General features: G+C 45.2%; 2 protein-coding genes across 2 annotated transcripts; one reads left to right on the forward strand and one right to left on the reverse strand.

Annotated features, from left to right (window-relative positions):
- The first annotated feature begins 12031 nt into the window (after window positions 1-12031).
- egr2b (early growth response 2b) lies at window positions 12032-14583 on the forward strand. Its single transcript, XM_070926966.1, has 2 exons — window positions 12032-12409; window positions 12723-14583. The coding sequence occupies exons 1-2, from the start codon at window positions 12238-12240 to the stop codon at window positions 13904-13906; spliced, it is 1356 nt and encodes a 451-aa protein (XP_070783067.1). The 5' UTR covers window positions 12032-12237; the 3' UTR covers window positions 13907-14583.
- Window positions 14584-19474: 4891 nt separating this feature from the next.
- Window positions 19475-22731, reverse strand: adoa (2-aminoethanethiol (cysteamine) dioxygenase a). The gene is made up of 2 exons (XM_070927317.1): window positions 22331-22731; window positions 19475-21002 (listed from the first exon to the last, which is right to left on the reverse strand). The coding sequence occupies exons 1-2, from the start codon at window positions 22664-22666 to the stop codon at window positions 20544-20546; spliced, it is 795 nt and encodes a 264-aa protein (XP_070783418.1). The 5' UTR covers window positions 22667-22731; the 3' UTR covers window positions 19475-20543.
- Window positions 22732-23800: the final 1069 nt, after the last annotated feature.

Below are 23800 nucleotides of genomic sequence, written 5' to 3' on the forward strand. Positions count from 1 at the left end.
TTGATTGATCTTGTGATGAGGGAGCCGGGGGGGCGGGGGGGGGGGGGGGGGGGTGCTGCTCTCAGCCCTGGCTGGCTTTGGAGCCGCTGCTGAAATAAAAGACTGGTAATGGAGCGGCCGGCGTGGCGTGGGCGCGCCAAGCGTTCGGCCATCAAACCCCAAAGGCCTCATCAGCAAACTACCCCCCCCCCCCCCCCCCATTGCAGTCCCTCTCCTCATTGTTTTTCTCTCCTCTCATTCCTTTCTTCCTCTACTCTGGCCTATCCTTCCTTCCCCTCCCATTCCTTTCCACTTTCCGCTCATCTACCTCACTTCGTAATCCCTCTCCCCATTTTATTGCCTTCCTTCCGCTCCTCTTCTCCTTCCCCCTTTTTCTTCTCCTCTCTTTCCTCTCACCTGTCTGCTCCATCCTTCTTTCCTTTCTTTATCTCCTCTTCTCTGGACTGGTACTTCCCTTTTTTGGCCTTCCTCTTCGTTTCCTTCCACTTCCCTTTTTTTCTGATTGTTTCCTGTTCTCCATCCCACTTCTTTCCTCTTCTTCTTCCCTTTTCAGTTCCCTCGTGTCACCCTCTTCTCTTCCACTCCTCCACTCCTCTTTTCCTTCCCTCCACCTTCGTCTTCACTTCCTTTTGGTCCTTTCACCCTCTCCTTCCTCTCCTCCATCTATTTGCTGATCCCGATCTCCTTCCTTCTCCTCCCTCATCCCCTCATTCCATCTCTATTCTTTGCTTCACTCCTTTCCTTGTTTCCAAACTTCTCCTCCGTTCTCCCCACACCCCATATTCTCCTCCCCCCCCCCCCACCTCTCTCTTATCTGGTAGGGCTTTCACTCCTCCCTCACTTCTCTGCCACAGTGTGCAAACATTTTTGCGTCCGTGGGCGAGACAAGAGAAAAACAGGCAGCATTATCTGAGGACGTCCCCGCAGCCAAACTGTTTCCTCATCTGAGTTTGTGGAGGCGGACGAGAAACATTCCTGAAAATGCGAAACATTCAGATGAGGCTTATTAACGCCGGGGCTTTTCAAACGCTTTCAGTGTTCTACAGAAACTTAGAAGCTTTTGTGGCGGCTCAGCTATTGTCAATGGGCCGCTCACGCCACACAATCAGCATCTTATGTTTTTAAACTAAACGCGCTGCTGTCAATGACCTACTGTGCGCAAGAACCGTCATATGCCGCTTATTGTTATGGGCTCACATGGGCTAAAGAATACTGGCGATGATTGAGAGCATTTAAGGCCTGACGGGAAGCTGAGACTCCAGCTCATTCATGGCACAGGCACCTCTGAATAAATGGCCAAAACATTTCAGCTTTAACCTTCATTCTTAACATGACGGTGTTACAGTCAAATGTTGTGCTCTGCTTTTATTTCTTGAAACAGCAGTTGACCGATCGCCACTCAAGGTACGCTTACTTACTTATCACGCAGTCTTCATCAGCGTCAGCAGGTAACTATGATTTTTGATTTTTTTTTTTTTAACAATTAGCTTTTTCGCAATAGAATACATGCATAAACGTGTCCAAACTATTGCGTAAAGACATAGACAAAACCATCTCCATTCAAGGTTCACGTAACCTGCTAGTTCTGGAGCTTTTGACCAAATCGCACTGCCATGGAGCTGTAAATGTTCAAACTTTCCATTATTTTGAGCACTTTCAATTCAATTCAGTTCAATTAGAATGTATTTATACAGGACATACAGATGATATCTCAGGGCACTTTCCATATAGAGCAGGTCTAGATCGTACTCTTCATGTTGTCTACAGGGACCCAACAGTTCCCACCATATGTACTTTTCGTCCATGTTGGCTTAAATCCTTGACGTATTAAAGGCACTTGCAGTGCTTAAGTTTGAACATTTACAGCTCCATGGCAGTGCGATTTGGTCAAAAGCTCCAGAACTAGCAGGTTAAGTGAACCTTGAATGGAGATGGTTTTGTCTATGTCTTTACGCAATAGTTTGGACACGTATTCATGCATGTATTCTATTGCGAAAAGCCAAAAGAATGCAAACCTAAAGGTCTGTTCAAGTACAACGTACATGGTGTCCTGGGTGCACCCACAGACCCAGGGCCCTTACTACTGAAACTATTACAGGTACAGGTAACATCTTTGTTCTTAGAAGAGCTGGGCAGGTTTTTACATAGATCCAATGACAGTATTTAGCTCTGTACACACCCACCCACATGAAAACAAAAACAAACGTGATATTTAGAAACAGCAGAAATGTACACAAAGTCAGTGGAAAGACTCAAAAGCAGGCAGAGGTGTTGATTTGCAGAGTCAGAGGCATAACTTGAGCAAACAATGAGAATGAAACAATGAAGACATTCTTAAATCAGTCAGTCTGAGCTGTCACACACACACACACACACACGCACACACAGTACAGATGACAGCAAACATCTGTACTGTGTTTTGACACTCATCAAGACCCGCCTTAAAATCCCTATACCTGACACTTTAGTGGTGCATATTCACCAGGCAGGTTAGGTAACTCTGGTAAACCTTAAAGTGTGTGTGTGCGCGTGTGTGTGTGTGTGTGTAATTAGCATGACATCAGACAGTTAATTCCCTGTCAGCGCTCATCTCCTGGATCTGGCAGAGGCAGCAGATGATCTACGGCTGGTGACAAGGGACACAATAAATATGGCCTGTAAAACGGGGGACGGCCTCATTAGTCATAGCTTTCATTATGGCATGACAGCGTGTGTGTGTGTGTGTGTGTGTGTGTGTGTGTGTGTCAATGTGCTAATGTGCCATCCATTCCTTGCTTCTCATGCACTATTTATGTATGTACATGTATATTCAAAGTGTGTGTGTGTGTGTGTGTGTGTGTGTCTACATGTGCGTGTGTGTCTCATTATTATTTGCGTTCAGGCACTGGGAGAATGTTTAAAGGGTTTTCCCATTGACGCTGGGCTATCAGTGTGGCCTTAGCTGCTCTGTTAACCAATCTGTCACATTAATGTGTGTGTGTTTAATGTCTCTGTCAAACACTCCTGCCATTTATTCACCCAGTGATTATACATTATCAAGGAGGAACATTTCCCCTCTGACTGCCTCTGTGTGTGTGTGTGTGTGTGTGTGTGTGTGTGTGATGCTGGCCAGGCCTCACTACTTGAAGGGTCTGTTTTATGGTTAGCATTTGAGTTTAGGGTTAATGCTCAGGGTTAAGACGTATTCATGCCATTTATACTCCTGCCCCATAACTTTGTTAACGCTGATCAAGCCGATTGACAGCATGCATGTTACAGACCCCCCCCCCCCCCCCCCCACACACACACACACATACATGAATGCTGCAGAAATACAGCTCTTCATTACTTTTTGTTTTTTTTATTGAACCTCATGGCTCGAATGTTGATACTAAAAACAAGTCATGTTGGAGTGTTTGTGACGCCAGTGGCCCATTATACCGAAAAATCATCTCACATCCCAGTGCTGATCCTGGGGGCTGGTGTCCTCATAGGTCAGTGCTGTCAAGACGGTTTACAATCGGTCAATGGAGCGAATTTGCGTCACGAAAATGTTCACCAAAGTTGAACTCTACGTGAAAGCTCCACACAGGTTTGATTGCCTCCACAAAGTGAATCCACTGATTTCGGTCCTGCAGTTAAAATACGCTGGTGTGACCAGGCCCTTAGAGGATAGTGTTAGAGGATAGATACCTGTGACCTGTCCAGCGAGGGTCCCTACCACCACTTGACGCATGCTCGGATGGTTCCAGACCAGAACAAGGGCTTCATTTATAAAATGATCATGATGTGGATCAAGAAGCACATAACAATGTTGTTTTTTTTTTATTTTCTGTTAATTAAAAAAGAGACTCCATCACCTTTATGGCAGTGAACTACCAAATGAGCAAAAGAGTACAGACAGAAAAAGATAGGACAGGACAGGACAGGACCAAAAAGTGAACCCAGCAGTGTTTCCGCTGTGGAACAGTGCTGTGCAGTGGGATGTCACATCAGTTAGACCACAGCAGCACTGCAGTGTAGCGTGGAGCAGAGGTGGATGGTGACGGGGACGATGACTGTACACTTCCAGCTATGACACTTTACGCTGGAACTTTACAGGGGCGGCTACATCTCTACATATACGCATGCGGCCTGGGCCGACTCCACTTCCATCGACAAAGAGGACGTTACACCCGACTGAAAATGCCTGCTGAAGTCATCATATTAGCTGTTTATTATATCATACAGGTCTTACATTATGATCTATGAGACTTTGTTTAATAACACCAATGTTGGAAACAGAAATTTGAATAACTTGTAAGTAGATGAAGATACTGGAAAAACAAGAAAAAGACAAAAAGAAAAAAAGGAAGATATGCGTATTTTCATGTGTGTTTGTGCCTCTGTGTGTGTGTGTGTGTGTTTGAACTTGTGTGTATATGTGTGTGTTATTGGGGGAACCCTTTAGTCATTGTCATATTTATGTTGATCATACAGAATTGCTCAGTTGAGCTTCAGGGGCAACCTGAAAGGGTTAGGCTATCTTAATACAGTACTCACATGCACACATGTACTGCATGTCAAAAACATCTCTTCCTGGCATGACCAAAGTTTTCATTTAGAAATGCATTCTGGAATATAGCTGAAGTTAATATGAGGCTTCATAGCAGTTAAGCCAAATTAAGTGGGTATTTATAATTGTTTCAGCTCTAACCTCGGAAGACTCCCGCGACGAAAAACCTGTGACTGTTGTATCAAAAAGGACTCGCTTTCTTTGAGTAAATCTACATCGATCTCATGTTTGTGAGTGAAGCACGGAGCTCAAGTCAGGACATTAGCCTAGCTTAGCATAAAGACTGGAGGCTGGAGGAGACGGATAGCTCCCATAGGCTCCCAGCATTTAGCATAACGCCTTTGTGGCATAAGGGAGAGTTAAACCAAAAAGATATATTGCATATCACATAGGTTTAGCAATGGCTGGAGCCTGGCTAGCTGTTTCCACCTACTTCCAGTCTTTATGCTAAGCTAGCTAATCTTCCCATTAACTTTGTATGAAATTGCGCTGACTCTCCAGAAGCAGCAGCAGTTACAGAAAGAAATGATCACCCCCAACGACAAAGCGCATCAGTCAGGGCCGCCTGATACAAGGCATGTCTCTGTATAACAGAGGTTTCCCACTTCGCAGCGCTTTCTTTTATCCGTTTCCCTGGTTTCTCTCTCTCTTTTCTTTTTCTTCTCCTCTATCTTGGACCGATATCAGAGCGTTTCCATTTGCTTTCATGTTTCACACAGCAAGTGATGAAAGCTGTCAGTCTGTGATGTAACAAAGCTGACAGTCATGGCGGCGGGGACGCTGCTTTTAAAGGAAGAATTATGGATTTAAAAGCGGTGACTTTCAGAATTAGGGGTAATGATCTTCCACCTCAACTAAAATGGCGTGAGTGTGCGTTCCAGTGCACTGGTGTGACAGCTAGAAAGACTGTCCTGTTAAAGTGTCTTTGAACAGGAGCATTGAAGGACCTGCTGCTCACTGTTAAAGCAACCCTGGATCAAAGCGTCAGTTTAAGTTCAGCGTATATGTGATGTGGCTTTGAAATCGAACAAAAGTAGCATCATAAGAGACAGAAAGACAGGGGAAAAAAAAAAAAAAAGCAGAATACATAAATATTCACATGTATTGTATATATTTTCCAACATTGCTGTGTTTCTAGAAGGAGCAGTTCAACATGTTTTCTTCTTTCTGAGAGTAAGATGAGAAGATTGATATCAATCTCACGCCGGTGCATTAAGTCACAGAGCTGGAGGCAGGACATGGTTAGCCTAGCTTAGCATAAAGACTGAAAGCACGGGGAAACCAGTAGCCCCCTGTCTGAACTTCAAAAATACACCTACCAGCACCTCTTAAGCACACAAATGAACTTGTTTTATCTCATTTGTTTTAAAAAAAATAAAATAAATTGAATGAGAATTTGTGGATTTAGGGGAAGTTACACGCAGGAACTATTTCTTGTCAAACAAAAGTGCAGCATCTCCAGCTTTCACAGCGGATGCCAGATAGGGTTGGTGAGCACAGGTTTAGGTTTTGATCCTCTCTGCAGGCAACCATATTTCTGCGTGAGTACAAATTAAGCAACAACAATTAAACAAATAACATGATAAATAGTGAGCTTTAAAATGTAGAACTATTGCTTTAACCTTCCATTGGTCTCGCTATGTTCTACTACTATCCTGCTCACTTAACTGGGTGATTCACGTGACATTTTATCTGATTTTACATTCACAAAAATGGACATGAAATACAAACATCATATACTACAGACCCTATATGTTATGGAAAGTTGTCTGAAACTTTTCAATCAAATTAGTGTGGGAATCCTTGACAAAATATCTCATTTATATATGCTTTTACCAAAAAATGGATGAATGTGCTGTCAAGAGAAGGTTTTATTGTTTCACTTGGGATTAATGTTGGCTATTGCTGGATGATAGGTTGTTTGTGGGATTTGTTTTCTGGTCAAGGGTTGTTTTTTTCTTTTGTTGCTTTTATAGACAGTGTGTATTGACAAGACAAGAAAGAATGGAAGCCGGGTAGGAGTGATACGGGTGAGGTATTATCCCACAAGATAAAGAGAATGGGGTCTAGCTGAGGACAGGCAACGATCTGAACACCTAAAACACTTTAAGAATGTCTCATTAAATGTATGAATCTAAATATGAATATATTCATAGCACATATAAGAAGGGGAGGACGAGCCCTTTTGAATTCAGTGCTTCTGAGGCCTGTTCTGTCAATCCCGTATACCAAGTAATTATGTCCATGGTGCCAATGTTCAGGGTCAGTGCAGGAAGTAGTGCACCCTTTATGCAGCGAAGCAGGAAGCAAGGGTGGGGAGGCTGGGGCAGGTTGCTTGTGTTTCCGGCTGGCTGATGACCTACCTATCCAACAGTGAATCTTTAGAACACATGTCTGCCTTAAATGATGAAATGCACTACATGTTGTTGATGAAGACATACATGTCATGCAAGTCATGGCTGAACACTTCAAATCAATCTCACGTCAAGCTCGGGAGGAACCTCCATCATACACACTGGCTGATATTTAGTATGACTTTATATGTGGGGCTTAATAAGCCAGTTTCAGTGCTTCATATATGGGCATTGAAAGTCAACAGTGTACGTGTGGGGGCAGCCACTGGTGTTTGTTTTTTTCTGTCACTCGAAGATAGGTCAGATTTAAATTGAAACCAAATTAGCTTTCTCACTTTGACAGTTGCACACTCATCATCTTCTCTCCACCCCACTCACACACATAAACACACACACACACACACACACACACACATATTTGCATGCACACGCCCCAGTTGCTGTACTCCCACGCAGAGAAAGTTATGTGGGCTACAAAAGCAACTGTATCCAGTGTGGGTTTTTTTTTTGTTTTTCTTGATGTCTGTGACAATTAAACAGACAAGGAAATAAGTGTATATTCTCTCGTATTAAACATTGTACCCCCCCCCCCCCCCCCTGAAAACTGAAACTCATGGCAGTGGTATAAACCTGAGTGGACTAGCTTGTATTTTTCTGAGGAAGATAACCATGATGCTGTATTATCAGAAAGGTATATCTTCACTTTGTTCACTACTTCAAATTCCAGACCAAATAACCCTTGGGCTGTACAGGAATACCCCCCTCCCCCGGTGGTGGTGATGAAGGGGAGAAGAGCAAGAGCAACCCAAACGGTCTTCCGGTGATCATGAGATAAAAATAAAGAAATATCTTTTATCTAAGTTTCACTACTGTATACTATTGTATATTGTGTACTAATTGTTGACACAGACACCTTATCAGTCTCTATAGTGATCAGTCACAGTACAGAAGGTATATTTTAGGGACAGTACAGGGATTTTCCCCTGGGTGGCTGCGGCAGTAGGTTATAATGACTGTTACGCGTTGATGTCAAATGTACGCGATGATACGCTGCTTATAGATGATTGTCACATCACATCTCATGAGGTTTTTCAGAAGTAGTCCGGAGAAGTCTCGCTCACACTGAGATCAATAACAAGTTACTTCACGCCATCCTCGAGGTGGTTGTAGGAATGGCAGCGTTGCTTGTTCAGCCCTCCAAAGTGTTTCATTCATCCTGTCAAATATCTCCATATCTGCCGGATGCACTGGCACACGTTTTTTGTACAGTCATGCACGGCTCCCAGGTGATTCCATTCTGATGGCTTTGGTGATCCTGGTGACTTTTCCTGTTGCGCCACCATGAGGTTGACATTTGTGGCTTTGAGTGAAATGTTTGTAACAACTAATTGATCCCCCAAACGGAAAACGCTGTTTGTCCGAATGAGGATTTATGTAAAGGGCACCTTGCAGTTACCATTGGATGCTCCCCGTGTTACTGAGGCCGAAGCTCTGAGTGGAACCACAAGGTCGCTGAGCACCCGGGGAGCCCGGTTATGCAGGCACATATGGATACGTTTAATCTTATCTAATAATGTAAGGCCCGAGATATTTGACCAACTTTACTAAGAGCATGAGTGAGGTCCAACGCTGATGTTGGGTGATAATGTCAGCGTTACAGTTCATCCCAAAGGTGTTGGATGGGGTTGAGGTCAAGGCCTTGTGCAGGCCAGTCAACATACTGAACGGGTCTCGCAGGTAAACTATCCAAAGTCTGCTGAATCCAGAAGAGAGGAGGCTGTTACAGCAGCAGGTTAATGCCAATGGTTTTGGACTTCTGATGAAGTATACTGGCGCCTTAACAGTGCAAAGGTCGAGGTGGTGGGTGGGCGTGGAGCACTGCTGACTTTTATGCAGGAGACCAGAGTTCATGTCTTGTCATCCAAAGGTGTAGGTGTTTTTTTTGTGTTTTTTTTTATCCATAACAACGATAACGTTTCTCTAACCTCAACCATGCGTTTAGTTGCCTAACCTAAAGGCATCAGCATGCTTCAAACAAAGTACACGTTGGAGCGTCAAACAGCAGTTGAAACCTCCTCTCCGCGCACCTTATTCAGCAAATCACTGTAGCACTGGGATTCATTTGAAATATCTTCTAAATGCGGGGGTGGGGGGGGGGGCAGGCATTTGTAACACCTGGTCACCATATCCTCCTTGACAGGTTTAAACATGCTCTGGTATTCCCGTGCTTACGCAGCCTCCACTGTGATATGATGAAACACTTTTTTTCACGTTTTCTCTCTCTGTCCACTTCCTGTGAACGCACACACACACACACACACACACACACACACACACACACACAGAGCGTCCGAGCGTGTGTTAAATGGACGGAGCTGTTATTGACAGGGTTTATTGACTCGCGCGTTGATTAATGTGAAGGATGTGTGTGCGTGAACGTGACAGTCTGAAGCTATTTAAACAGTTGTCTCGTTAGTCACGCCTTGCGTTAGATGTAAAGACGCGTAACTACGCGGTTGAAAAGCACAGTTGATCATTTTTATCATTAACTGTAGTGGCAGCAGAAGACGGACAGAGGTCTAAAAGCTAAAATGGGAGAATTGGAAGAATCAAATAAATACTATATAATATCAAAGCAAAACAACAAAACTGATAACAGGAGTGGAAAAAGTCATCTGGATACAGCCATTCACAGGGGCCATAACAGCGCCATAATTGGAAACCATGAGTGGAAAACATACCTAGATGACGATCACTGACTACATCAACAGACACTTTTGAAAAACAGGCCTTAGATATTTTGATTAATAGAATAACAATTGTATAACAGGTGTATAACAGGTGTCAGCCTATTCCTTCACATCTATGCGAACGCCCTCAAAATGACAGCGTTAGCATTCTAATGTCAGAACAGGTACATGTTTCGTGGTCAACCTCTCAGTTTATCCACGTTATTTCATGGCAATCCAACAAAACAGCTGTTGGAAAATGTCGTGCCTGGACAATAGTTGCGCACAGACCGACCTACACTGCCATCCCTTGAGCCATGCCGCTAGCGTGGCTAATTTTTCCAACTAAACCGGGCAAAAAACAAACAAACAAACAACATGAATACTTCTCGCCAATAAAAGCCTCATTGAGGATTCATGACCTCGGTATTTCGTAACTTCTACGGCTACTGCCTTAACTGCAAACATGTGGTGTTGTTGAGCTTTTTGTTCTGTTTAGGAGGCGACATCACACTTTGAAACACTGTATGGATTCGGGAAGGTGTACGATGGAGCAGTTATGGCGAAACTTTGCTGTGTTGTACAGTTTCTTATTCGTAAAAAAAAACACTTCCAGAAATCACCAATAGCGTGTGTACCTTTAGAATTCCACTGGTTAAAATACACAAGTTGTCCAAATACAGATGCATTGTTTTAGCCATCCGCCCTTTGATGTCAATAAGGCAATTGTGTAATAATCACATAATGTTATGTATTGAAACATTGTTTGCTGTATTGTAGTTCAGAATCCGAATCAGAAATACTTTATTGATCCCCCGGGGGGGGATCAAGAGTAGAAAGCAGCATAATTTAGAGCTAAAAGTATGTACAAAATATAAAAATGAGAAATAGAAAATAAAAAATATACACATTTACAGTATTGAAGTGAAAAATGAAAGTAAAACATATATACAATAACAATGTATATGTATGTGTGTATATATATATGTATATATATTATGTTATATGATGTCCAGGGTCAGCAAAAGATGTCTGACATTATCAATGAACATTTGGACTTTTCAAAAAGCCTAATGTCAGTAATGAACCTATATTTAGATCACAACGTGACAGTGGTGATTGTGTGTGATGTGGGTTCGGCGACACGCACACACACACACACACACACACACACACACACACTGTATTCCGCCCGATGGTGCCCAGTGTCTTCTGTTTTCTGTCTGGCAACTTTCTCCACCCACGGAGGGACTTTACAAAGTCAAACAGAGCAGAAGAAGTCCATGACGTGTGTGTGTGTGTGTGTGTGTGTGTGTGAGAGAGAGAGAGGGAGGGCCACAATTCCTAAAGAGGCCACAGGAGGGCACACACTTCTCTCGGGGCTGCTAAGCACATCCTGTAGTATTACAGTCTTGATTTGATTGGATTTCTGACACGTTTATGTTTATCCAAACGACCCCATGCCGACGGATGAACACATGTAAAAGTTGCGAAATGAAACACGCCCTTTAGAAAATGTTTACATTTTTTTATTTGGCCCCTGTGTTTGATTTATTTCACTCTGCCGCCTCCTCTATAAATAGCCTCTTGGTTTTCCTTTCGCTGAGTGTAAACACCTTCTAAACGGCTATATTTAACTTTAACTCGGCGAGTCTATTCTCTTTCCTAGAGCATAGTCAAATCAGACTGACAGGAGTTTCCGAGCCCCGTGCAGCCCAGCGCACCCAAGGGAGTAAATTCCGCTCCCCTCTGTCCGTCTCATTTGGTTGTGGTTATACCAGAGCGTCTCTCTCTCTCTCTCTCTCTCTCTCTCTCTCTCTCTCTCGCACCGCTCGGCAAAACTCGCCGCTTTCCGATGATCGCATTCCGGAATCGACCAAATATGGAGGCTCGGGGGATGTTCCCGTGTTTACCGGATTCGGCCTTTTATGGGGTTAAGAAGCTCAACCGGAATTCCTCCTCTGATAGGCCGCCGGAGCGCGATACGGCAGAAGAGTCCTCCAGAAGCGCACACATGCGGAAAGTGAACAAGAGTTTGTTTTTGTTTTTTTTCCCAAAGAGACTTTAAGAAAGTAGAGATGCGCGTGCTGACTAGGTGTGTGTGTGTGTGTGTGTGTGTGTGTGTGTGTGCTGTTTTACGGCAGCTTATCGCTGTTTGGCAGCGAGTGGAAAAAGGGCCGTTTTTTATCTCTCCCGGAGCAGCGGGTTCTCCATTGACAAGTGATTCCCTTTGAAATCGTCACGGAGCCTCTCAGCCAATCAGCGCCGGCAGCGCCTCTCCGCTCTCCGCTCTCGTCGCCCCTCCCACTCCATATTTGGGCAATGACGCGGCGGCCGCATTCAAAAGGTTCCCCATATATACATAATAGCGCCCGGCCCCCCCTCCCCAGTTCCCAATAAGAGTCACTTTACGCGGAGTTAACTTTGACACACGGAGCTCATCCTCTCACGCCCGGCGACAGACAGAGGCATGCGGCGGTGACCCACCACGCTCGGCCGGGTTTACGCACTGTTAGTTGTTCGACAACAACCAAAACAAAAACAAAAGAAGAAGAAGAAGAAGAAGAGCTTTGAGGAAAGAACAGAAAGACAAGAGAGAGAGAGAGACAGTCAGTCCACGATGACGGCGAAAACTTTGGAGAAAGTGCCGGTGAATCTCGGGGGGTTCGTGCACCCCGTGGCCGAGAGCGTGTACTCGGTGGATGACATCGCCTCCAGCTTGCCGACCTCCGTGGCTATCTTCCCCAACAGCGACTTAGGAGCGCACTACGACCAGATTAACGTGGCGGCAGGTAAGGTGGCAACACTTGCTGGTTTGACGCTGGTTTGGAGCGTAAATTGAAAATATGTCCAAATTCCTCTTACGCACGTCTACAGAGAAGAATTAGGAGACTAACTGTTTTGCCTTTGACTGTCATTGTAAAGAAAGTTCGTTGCTGTTAATGTTTCCCTGCATGAACGTACGTCCGTGCGTAATGGAACAGAGACGCGCCAGCTCTCCCGCAGCTTGGAGCCGCTTTCCTGCCCGGTGTGAAGGAGTGAATTACTCGCTTTGTTTGCGTCGGTCTAACTAACGACCCGCTCTCGTTTCTTTTTTGTCCGCAGATGGCTTGATGAGCGCAGACATGAGCTTGGAGAAGCGCTCCCTGGACCTCTCCTCCTACTCCGGCGGCTTCTCTCAGTCCGCGTCCCACCGCAACCAGACCTTCACCTACATGGGGAAGTTCTCCATCGACTCCCAGTACCCGAGTAACTGGAACCCCGAGGGAGTGATCAACATCGTCTCGGGCATCTTCAACGTTGCCCAGCCGCCTCCTCCTCCTCCTCCTCCTCCTCCCTCCTCTTCGGCGTCCTCCTCCCCGGCTTCCTCCGGTTCTCCCAATCACTTCTCCAGTAATTTGAGTTGCACCATGGCGGCTCAGAACCAGACAGAGCTAGACCACCACCACCACCACATGTACTCCCCACCGCCTCCTTACTCCTCTTCTGGCTGCGGGGACGTGTACCAGGACCCCTCGGCGTTTTTGTCCACCTCTACCTGCCCCCTCGCGTCTTACCCGCCCCCCTCCTACTCCTCGCCCAAGCAGCCCGGCAGCTCAGACGCGCCGGGGCTCTTCCCCATCATCCCTGACTACTCGGGCTTCTTCCAGCCGGCTTGCCCGCGGGACATGCACACGACAGGTATCCAAGATCGTAAACCGTTCGGTCCATGTCCGCTCGATACATTCCGCGTCCCTCCACCCCTGACCCCGCTGAACACTATCAGGAACTTTACACTGGGGGGTCCGGGCGGTGGAGGCTCCGAGGTAGGGCCACCGAGGCTCCCCTCTGCCTACAGCCCACAGAACCTGCCCCTGAGGCCGATCCTGCGGCCCAGAAAGTACCCGAACAGACCCAGCAAGACGCCCATCCACGAGCGGCCGTACCCCTGTCCGGCGGAGGGCTGTGACCGGCGGTTCTCCCGCTCCGACGAACTGACCAGACACATCCGGATCCACACCGGACACAAGCCGTTCCAGTGCCGGATCTGCATGCGCAACTTCAGCCGCAGCGACCACCTCACCACGCACATCCGCACGCACACGGGGGAGAAGCCGTTCGCCTGCGACTTCTGCGGCCGCAAGTTCGCCCGGAGCGACGAGAGGAAGAGACACACTAAAATCCACCTGAGGCAGAAGGAGAGGAAGTCCTCCACTGTCTCCTCCTCGTCCTCCTCCTCCTCGTCCAGCAGCTCCGGCTTGGAGCGGCCGCCGGGCGGCATCAGCGCAAGCAACGGGATTTGCTCATAGTGTTGCCTGGAAAACTTTGTCGCCACCGTGGCAGCGTAACGCACACTAACCCCTTAAAAGAAAAAAAGAACTATTAAACCAGATGGCAGCCTTGGCGGCGCAAGGACTGGACTGGACTAGACGAGAACGGCGGTGCGGTTGCGCCGCGCCAGAACTGACAAGAGAGAGACTGACACGAATGCACTTTGCCTGCACAGTCTACTGAACATAGAAGTAAATATAGCCATTCTATTCGTAAGAACTGCAGGGGGGGGGGGGGGGGGTTGTAATATAAAGGGGGACTGTGGCACCAACGTATAGCCTATGGAGCGCGCAACAGGCTGCGCGCGTAAACCTGAAATAACTGCAATAACAGTTTCTTGAACTGACAAAGTGTTCATCCTAACATGTTCTGTTGGTGACTATATGCCCCCCCCCCCACCACCATCCCCCTACCCTTTTTTTTGTGCCTTGCTGTGTGTCTTTTTTGTACACTGACTGATTCAAGGACGCTTCTAATGCAATGTATATTTGTCCTTTTAATATGTAAAAGTTGGAAGACATTCTATTTTTGTACGCCTTTCGTCTCGTGTTTAAACAATGCCGGAGTCTGAATCTGTTGAACTCATACCTACTTGACATCTTCGTTGTGACTGTGTGTGTTTTATGAGACGTATTAAATGTATGGGGATGAGAAACACCGCTATCAGTTTGGTTTATTACTACGTGGAGATGCGTTCACGGAACCCCCGAACGTCGCTAAGTGGTTGAAATGTGTGTGTGTGTGTGTGTGGGGGGGGGGGGGGGGGGGTTCAATTCTTTTATCTGCATTTCTACAAAAAAAAAAAAAAAAAAAACACCTGTGAAGGTGCTGATGTTGGAAATTTTATTGGGTAAATCCCACCTTGCTCACATGTGGCATCTCTGACTCAGAGTTTTCACCCACTCACTTTATATATATTTAGGTGTCAGGTTATATCGGGTTATATATTCTGTGCACCGCTGTCGCAACCCTATTCTCCTTTGTTGCCGTTGAGGTTTGTTTCTAAAGCACACTCGAGTTTTAGAAGAAAACGCAGCAAAAAAAAAAAATATATTTTATTCATTTAGTTAACAGCTCAGTTGTATTTTCCTTTAAAGTTTATTTCACAGTGTGAAGGTCTAAATGCTGTTTCAAAGCACTTCCCCACACGGCAAGAATACAATGTCGGCGGATCTTTCGTTGTGCTTTTATTTATTCATCTAACCTAAATATACTGGGTCTAAAAATCCGCCTGTAAAAAGTCCATTAAAAGTAAAAGTACAGTAAAAATAACTTTCACCAGCTGAAAGTTTTTTTTTTTTTTTTTTTTATTGTTGTAGACGTTCTGATGTTGCCCGCCGTCTTGCATTGTTTGTTTGTTTGTTTGTTTGTGACTCACACCTGAACGCCTCTCACGAGTGGGCAGCCGTGGTCACCTGTTTCCTTTCCACGTAAACGTCTGTGTCTATTAATGAACACCAGGATGTGGTGGAGCGAACCTTAAGGCACCGACAGTTTAAACATGCTGCAAAGTCAGCTTTACAAATGCATGGGGAATGTTTGTGTGAAGACAGTTAAAAGCTTCTTCAAGTTTATGATGGAGTCCCTGAAAAAGCACCACCTTGTTGTGACCAGGAATCTGCATCAAAGTCAAAGGCCTGTTGGAAGTCAGTGGAGAGGTAAGATGGATGAACACTGTTACTCCTTGCTACTCTAGAATTATCCCACAGGTTCAACATTCTGCATTTTGAAGCCATAATGCTTGATGCTGTGGATAATGTGGTGTCATTTCAAGGTTTTCGCTTCTGGATGAAAGCCACTAAACGCTGGATGCAGGAGAACCACGAGGTCCAGGCTCAGATGCACTGTGGTGAGTTGTTGGTTCTCTCTCCGGGTTGTGGACCTGTTGTGACGGAGTCATTATGTGTGGTCATCCACTGAGCCATCAATCCCAAGACTTGAAACATTCCAGGAGATAAGCAGCAAGGAAGCGTCTGTGGTGTGTGTTGTGCTTTGTCTTGACTTTTTGTTCAAGTCAATGTAGGCTGCTGTCATTTGAAACTAGTTATAGTTTTTAGATGTAAGTACACTGCGTCACACACTTAACAGTTCATCGACATAACGTTTGCCACATTTTATTATATACACAGATTTATATAGGGATATATATATATATATATATATAAGCCCAATGTCCAATTTGTTTTAAACTGAATGTTTTCTTATGCACACTCTCTTCACAGATAAACAAAAAAAAAGATGAGACGAATAATATATATATATATATATATATATATATATATATATGTTATAACATTTACAGTTCAAGACCTGGACTCTTTCTGATAAAAGTCATAACTCCTGTCAGATTTGTTTCTATTTCAGTGTTTCTGTTGTATTTCATGGAGTTTTGGAAGTATTGTTTGTCGTTTTTTTTTTTAAAAATTTAAGGTTGATGTTTGATCAATTATTGGTGGTGGTAGTTCTTTTTTTATCAAGTAGCTAAACATGTCTCAGACCTGTCCCTGCGCTGGATACACACACACACACACACACACACTTGTTGGATTCATGGGGGGAAGAGATGGGAAGCAAGCCCATTTCTCAGGCTTCTGCTTTTAGGAAGCTCCGTGAAGCCTGCGGCCATCTGTACCATCTTTATTCCTCTGACGCCAACTTCGACCACAAGAGCAAATGAGCAGCGCTGCAGAGAGTCATCACGAGCGGGACAAAGAGCGTCCCTGTTCTTCGTCCCCCCGCTCCTCTCCTCGCTGACAGTCTGGTTACACTTTACTTTAACCCTCCCTACTTAGCATTTATAAGCAGCAAACAAACATGTCATCAATGATTTGCAACGGATTGGATGCAGATGGCGGGACACGTGTTTTATCAATGCACAGTATTGGTCAACAACTATTAACCGTCTCCCATGAAGACATGTTTTATATTATCACAACTGCACTTGTCTTATTATCTTGTTGAATGTTAATTATGGTGCTGTACCTGACTGATGGCAAATCATGGAACAAATCAATATAACCAGTCTGTAGTGACTGTTACAGTCAAGAGCAATGAACGCACATATCTGACATCTCTACTAGCAGCTGCCAACAAATGGCTTTCCTTGTTCAAGCCGCACCACAAGTCTTCCCCACACTGACATACCGGCCTGATAGACTTGACACTGGAAATTGAGGATAATTGCATTTCATATGAGCCCCCCCCCTGTGACACTGGCCTGACTGACAGGGTCACTGCATATGCAGCGAATTAGTGTAGCCAAAGTGACAGTCAGCGTCAGCCTCTAAAGCGTGTGTGTGTGTGAACATGACATGGACATTAGCACCGTCTCGTCTTAACTGATATTCCACGCGAAGGCCAATGCGGAAAGATACGAAAGAATCCCATCAGTCAGTGCTGGTGGACACACGCAGTAGCTCGGACGAAACGTGCTCAGTCCGGTTATAGGAACGTTTTCTGGCCATGTGGAAGAAAAGCAGATTTCCAGCAGATACAACACACAACACGAATTAACAATAATGTTAACAAGCTCTGCCACAAGCCCCCCATTGTGTTGAAGTGTGGGAGAAGACTTAGCCCGTCCGGACGCTGACCTTTTTGCTTTTGTTGTTTTCGTCAAAGCTGTCTGTCTGGGTTTGACTCTGTCTGAGGGTCTTTGTGCTGCCCGGGAGGTGAATCCTCTTTCACTCTGTTTTTCTTGCACAATTTTACGGATTTCTGCACTCTATTTCTTCAATTCTTCATATAACCTAAACATATCCTTTCTTTCTTTACGTTTCAATATTCGACCTTTTGTTTTGCGTTAAATGGCAAGACATTTGAAACGCTCAAGAAAGTTCTTGAATAGTGGACGTCACGTTCAATCGCGCGATCTGAGGCCTGAATCCGCTCCACCCTATCACGCCAAGGGTGAGAACCAGCCAGTCACAGTGTCGCACGAATTGCGTTCGAGGCGAGGCAACTTTCTCTACGCAACGCATGTCGTACAGAGGGTAAATTCACTGGCAAAAGCAGAGGGATCTGGCGTCGCCTTGCGTAACGTTTACGGTGCAGATCATTGACTTTGATTGGGTCTGGCAGTACGAGTCGTTCAGTGCTGCTAAACCGAGTCCACACACACACACGTGCAAAAATGAAATTATATCGGTGGGAGTTCAAAGTTTGAATCTGGTCCAAATCTCACCCGATCATTATCCAAGGCTGTATTCGGAACCGCCTACTACATACTACCAACAAATGCAGTTGTAGATGTAATACGAGTGGGAGAGTCAAATTTGTTCAGAAACAGATTTTGGTGGACTGCTTAGGTGAAATAAGTGAAAGTTTATGTAACCATAATGGCAATCCACCGCCAGCGCTTTGCATTGTGGGACACAGTATTCGAGGTAGAACCGGTCCGATGCATATGGGGGACTTTTTTTTTTTTTTTCCTAATCAGCACGACATCCGGGTGTTTTTGACGTACTGCATATTTAGCTTTTGTTCGCATACCGCATACTACGTGCTACATTCCGGCCAAATCAGTTATTTCCCAGATCAACCTGGCAAGCCTGCCCCCTAAAGTAAAGACGAAAGAACGACAGCTCAGTAAAGGAAGATAAGATCTAGCTCCCTTCAAAGACACCAGATAAGTGAAAAACATTGACCCACTGGTGATGTAGGTTTCATAGCGTGTTATATATTCTATCATCTTGTGTTGTCAGCGTCAGGGGTTTCTTCCACTTTTTAAACACTCGGGGTTGTTTAACGTTGGCATTACGTTGGGTCCTTCTCGATTTGTTTCACCTTTCAAAGTCAAAACGTTGGTTATGAAAGACTGCAGAAAAAGCTGTATGTCCCAGCAGGACGTGAAACATTCCGTGCAAGTGTCTTGGGATTTGATTTCAGTTATAGTTACGGCACTGCTGACCTCTTCATCCTGAGCACCTCACTCCAACGTAGCCTAATCTCCCCCCCGTTGGCATTGGGGTCCCGTACGTGAGGTGTGCGGTAACCCTCCTCCAAATATCTGCGTCATCATGCCACTCACAAGCTGTAAAGAAAACCTTCATCCCGTTTGCAGTTTGCTGTATGAACGTGCGCTCGCTGTGGGGTCTCCGTGGTTCTGTACCAAGCGGGCTCGTTGATTGGACCAACTTCTCACGGGTCAAAATAATAACGAAACCGTGCCGATTATATTTGTTGGATTTTTTTTACGTGGAGAGAAGGCTAGACTAAAAGAATAGACTTTTCTCTACACCTTTTTCCTTTCACAGCAGAAGCACAGGTATAATTGATGGCATTAATTCACGGTGGCTGCATTCCATTTAGGTGTGCCGGTTCCAAGGCACTGATATTATTATGCACGCTGGCTCACTGGAATACTAATGGAGCAGGGCCATCATTAATGTCATTAATTAAGACATTTCTAAGATACGTTTCATAGGGATAAACTTTAGAACGGTGGTCGAATGAAGTGATTCTGTTCTCATGGAAGACGCCCTAGATTGTTGTACTGACCAAAATAACACACTACAGGACTGGCAGCATGAGACAGCACACACGCGTGAGTTGTTGCACGATTATTCCCATCTACTTTATTGTTCCCCGTACATCAGAGTAACAGAATCATTGTCAAACTGGCACACAGACCTGCGTGGAGTCTAATACAGGCCAAAGAAGAGTCAAGATATAAGCTGAAGTAATGTAACATACAGACTGGAATGATATAGTGTTTATCGAGCTACATGTAAAAAAGGTACTGGAGAAAGTGGAAGTGTGTTGGCTTTATAACACAAAAATACAGCTTCCATTTAAAAAAAAATGTAATCAACTACACTTTCTGGACTGGGTTTAAAGACTGGGGTCAGTCTGTATCATGCTGCCATCACGTCACTCTGGATCAAGTTACAGTGAGGTGAAATGACATCGTAGAATACGTAGAAATAGCTGACCAGACCTGTGCAGGAACCATGTTATCTGGAATAAGTTAAACACATGTAATCAAAATAAAGTACATATAATGTAGTGTGTGCACTTTGGAAGAAGAAATGAGTGCGTGCGATAGAAATTGCACTCTTAATAAGTATACATTCAATATTCACAAATAAGGCAGGTACAACTTAGTAGTGTAGTAACTTAGAGTTACAGGCTTTGGCATTAAGACACGTGACGATGTAGAATTCCTGGGCAGCAGAGTGAAGAACAGATGTGTTAACACACATCATAGATCCGAATGGCACCCCACCATTCACAGAACATTTGGTGTGTGTGTGTGTGTGTGTGTGTGTGTGTACAAGGCAACATAATGGTCCGAAGAAAAATGCCATATTAGGAATATGAATTCCTTGGGTCAACACTTGTCGAGGTTATTGACAGTTTGCGGCAGGCAGTTCAGTGGTCCTACCCACCCATTCTGTGTAGGGTGTCAAAGTTCAAGCCCGTTTCTAAAAGCTGCTGCCCTGCTGTATCTTCCTTGAGCAAGGCACTCATTCCCTTTGAGTTCCGGGTAATAATGACCCTCATGTCTGACCTCCCTGTGGCAAGAGGAAGTTTCCTCTTGTGGATGGATGGATATCTCTATATTATCATCACTATCCTATACTGCAGTGTAGTTCCTCTGATCAGAGGTTGCATTCAGATAGAGACTGCAGGGCCCGGGTAGGGTTCCCCACCACACCAGAAGTCCTCTGGCTGAGGGATTTCTAGCAGCCATGTCTCCTCTGCCTTCTCCTTCTGCTCGCCCTGCTGCTCCTCGTTGCTCTTTCCATCCGTTTCCCCCTCCGCCACAGTTTGCAGGACTTTGTAATAGTGGCAGTCCCGCCCGTCATCTGGATTGTACGGAGGTGCCAGGATATCCAGGAACGCAGCCGGCCCCTCCACTGCATCGATCTGGTGGAGGTTATCCCTAACAGGAGTGAGGAGGCACGGCCCGCTGTTCTCCGAGTACTCAGCGACCGAGCAGAGCACAGAGCGCCGCAGGGAGGCCGTCTGAAACGGAGCCAACGGAGGCTCGAAATGAGGCAGGGCGGTGCTGACACTCAGGCTGTCCTCCAGCTTGTCAAAACAGCGGACGCTCACCTTCCCATAGAGGACCTGAACAAGAGGCAAGAAACGGTTACTGCCAACACCAATACATACACAGGTTACCATGGCATGACTTACAAGGCACTGACTTACACATGTGCTTATCATACAACACTGTTACGTCAAGTAAGGTCTTCTGTTCTCACTATGCCTCGATCGCCTTTGATTCTCCTATTGAGGACAGCAGATGGCCTAACAGGACTGAAGGTTTCCCTTGATTTGAAAAAGATTACTTCCTGGGAAGATGTCGCTCTTTTCTTTTTGGAATTACCCGGATTTCTCACCAAAAGTAAAGTTTGGTTTTAAAAACAGAACTCCGGATAATTAATTACAAAATTACATTTATTTTCTGGTCCTGAATTCAAGTCCACAGTTATTGTGAATGATCTGTGAAAAGGGAAACCTTAATAGGTTGAAGATCATGACAGTTGCATCATTACATTTTTGGGAGCTTGCAATTTAACTTTTCATCCTTATTTTTTACTTTTTTTTTTTTTTAATTCCACATTGGGGGCGTGGCATTCCCTGCTATGACTGACAAACATGTGGTTTGTTTCAGGAAAAACGCGTAAACCGTTGACCCCCTTTTCCAAATAAACATGACGCATGCCTGTCTCTAAGGCTTCCCTGGGGTAAAACGCATCACGTCTGAATCCATCAGAGAAGGACGGAAAAGAAGAAGAAGAAGAATACCAAGTCATAAAAACAGAGAGAAACCGTATGGATGGCTGGGATGCCTTTTTTCTTTTCAAGACACTGATTCAAACACCTAAACTGAAGATACTGGCTCATATGAGTCCCAGTGCTCTTTTTTTCCCCCTTTTCTTTTCCAATTAAAAGCTCTGTAGCTCACTGTGTGGGACTGGCTGTTCTATGGGTGAAGTGACATGCAGCTGTGATTGCACATCAATTAACTTCAAGTGGATTCTGTTCAATTATGCTTTAATAGTGGATAGGTATTGTTCCACGATCAGTGTAATAACGACCTGTTAGGAGGCCCCTGCTGATCACCACTGTGTACGTAAACGGACCCTGCCACCCAAGTTCCCATTAGGTCCAGTGCAATATGTTTTCCTATAATGGAATATTAAACTTTTACTTGCATTCGTTTGTGCAAATTTGTGCAAGTGTGAACGAAGTGGTGTTATGACCTTCGAGTCTCAAAACAGTTTCAGGTCACGTCTCAATTTGTCGTACGTTAGGCTAATATGCGTTTCCCTAGCTAGCTATAATGTTAGCTAGCTTAAACACAGTGACATGTAAGAGCCGGAACACACGGCGGCTCGCATTGGGGCTACAAGAGGCCATAACACGGCAGACATGAGGAGTAAAAACACCTTCAGCATCCCGTTCATGCCCGGGTGGTCGTGCAGGGGTATGGAGGCGCCGGGCCTCAGCAGGAACACCCCCATGCTGAACACCTCCGTCTCGCAGATGTGCATGTAGGTGACCGGGGGGCTCTGGAGCTCCGCTTCCCCGGAGCTGTGTTTGGTTTTCCGCGGAGCAATTTTCAGGTCGGCAGCCCTGAGCGCGGTCACCAAGGCGACGAGTTCACTCTGTTTGTCCGCAACGAGATTATTATCCCCGTTGACCGAACACGTAAAGCCTTTAAAGGTCATATAGGCTTGCTTGGCTATTTTCTGGATAAGGGGAGTTTTGTTATCCCGCGGCATTCTGGCTGCGGGGGGAAAAAACAAAACAACTAACGGTTATCGGTGTGTCTCTGGCACTGTTCCGACGCCAATGGAACCGTTTTTTTTTTTTTTTTTTTTAAAAAAGCCTTGTAAATCCTCCAATATCACCAAATTTCCTCCGGGGCTGGTTGGCTCGCATTCAAAAAAGACAAAAATGCGACTTTCATCAAAACAAAACGCAATTCATGGCAGTAATGTCTCATTTCACCCCCAGACGAGAGCCTCCCTCCACTCATTTTCCACCGAGTCTTCTCCGCGTCCGCGCCTCACCGAGTCTGCGCGAGAGACGAAAAGCAGCTTGGGATATGGCGTTTTACCAAAAAGCATCAACGCGAGCTAATTCACGTAAACGTGAACTGTGAAGCGCTGCACGGTCAGAGCGGCTTTAATAGAAACGCGTGTGTGGTTGTGTTGGATGAGGCGCGTACAAACGTTACCAAAACTATCAAAAAAATAGGATACCGTGTAGTTCAGCGAGACTACATTTCCCAGTCCCCGGGGTTGGAACAGAGTTGAAGAGGGGAAGGCCAGGCAGGCCATTGAACTCTCCGCAGCCCTCCTTGTCCAACAGCACATACTGCGTCTTCTCCTCTGACTTGTAACCAAAATCAGGATTAAAACCAAGATTTGAGTCCACAGCACCTTTTTTTTTTTTTGGGGCACTGACCGCTAAAAGAGCAAAGCACCTGCGGAGGTCTCTGGCAACATAGCTGCTGTGAACCTGCACAATACACAGCATTAAATCAAATGCATGAAACTGCAAAGTAAAATAAATGAATCCATTTCATCCAAAGCCATTTTAAAATGCACGCTCCATCATTTTGCGGACTGGGGGTCAAAACAATTGCTGTTACAGAATGCAAACACTATGAGTTGTAGAATGAACAGTAGTAGTGGGAGTCCGAGTGACATTTTTGTCTTACTGAATATCATTATAATGGGAGAGAATTGAACAGCCTTCGCTTTATGAAGTGCATTCAGTTTTACCGAGCTTTTTTTTTTTTTTTTAAACCTTCAGATTCAGCTGTCACATTGTTACCCTGTATATTTGATTCTAACATTCTTACGTTCAGGTTTCGCTGCCACAGAAAGCACAGAGGCCTGTTCTGTTTA

Source organism: Enoplosus armatus, chromosome 20, assembly GCF_043641665.1.
Source record: "Enoplosus armatus isolate fEnoArm2 chromosome 20, fEnoArm2.hap1, whole genome shotgun sequence".
Classification (NCBI taxonomy): domain Eukaryota; kingdom Metazoa; phylum Chordata; class Actinopteri; order Centrarchiformes; family Enoplosidae; genus Enoplosus; species Enoplosus armatus.

Bases quoted from the DNA above. Each gene is read 5' to 3' on its own strand.
- adoa (XM_070927317.1), bottom strand. From the start codon at position 22,666: ATGCCGCGGGATAACAAAACTCCCCTTATCCAGAAAATAGCCAAGCAA. The intron at 21,003-22,330 runs GTGTTTTTACTC...CCTCTTGTTCAG, and splicing joins GCATGAACGGGATGCTGAAG to GTCCTCTATGGGAAGGTGAG.
- egr2b (XM_070926966.1), top strand. From the start codon at position 12,238: ATGACGGCGAAAACTTTGGAGAAAGTGCCGGTGAATCTCGGGGGGTTC. The intron at 12,410-12,722 runs GTAAGGTGGCAA...TTTTGTCCGCAG, and splicing joins CCAGATTAACGTGGCGGCAG to ATGGCTTGATGAGCGCAGAC.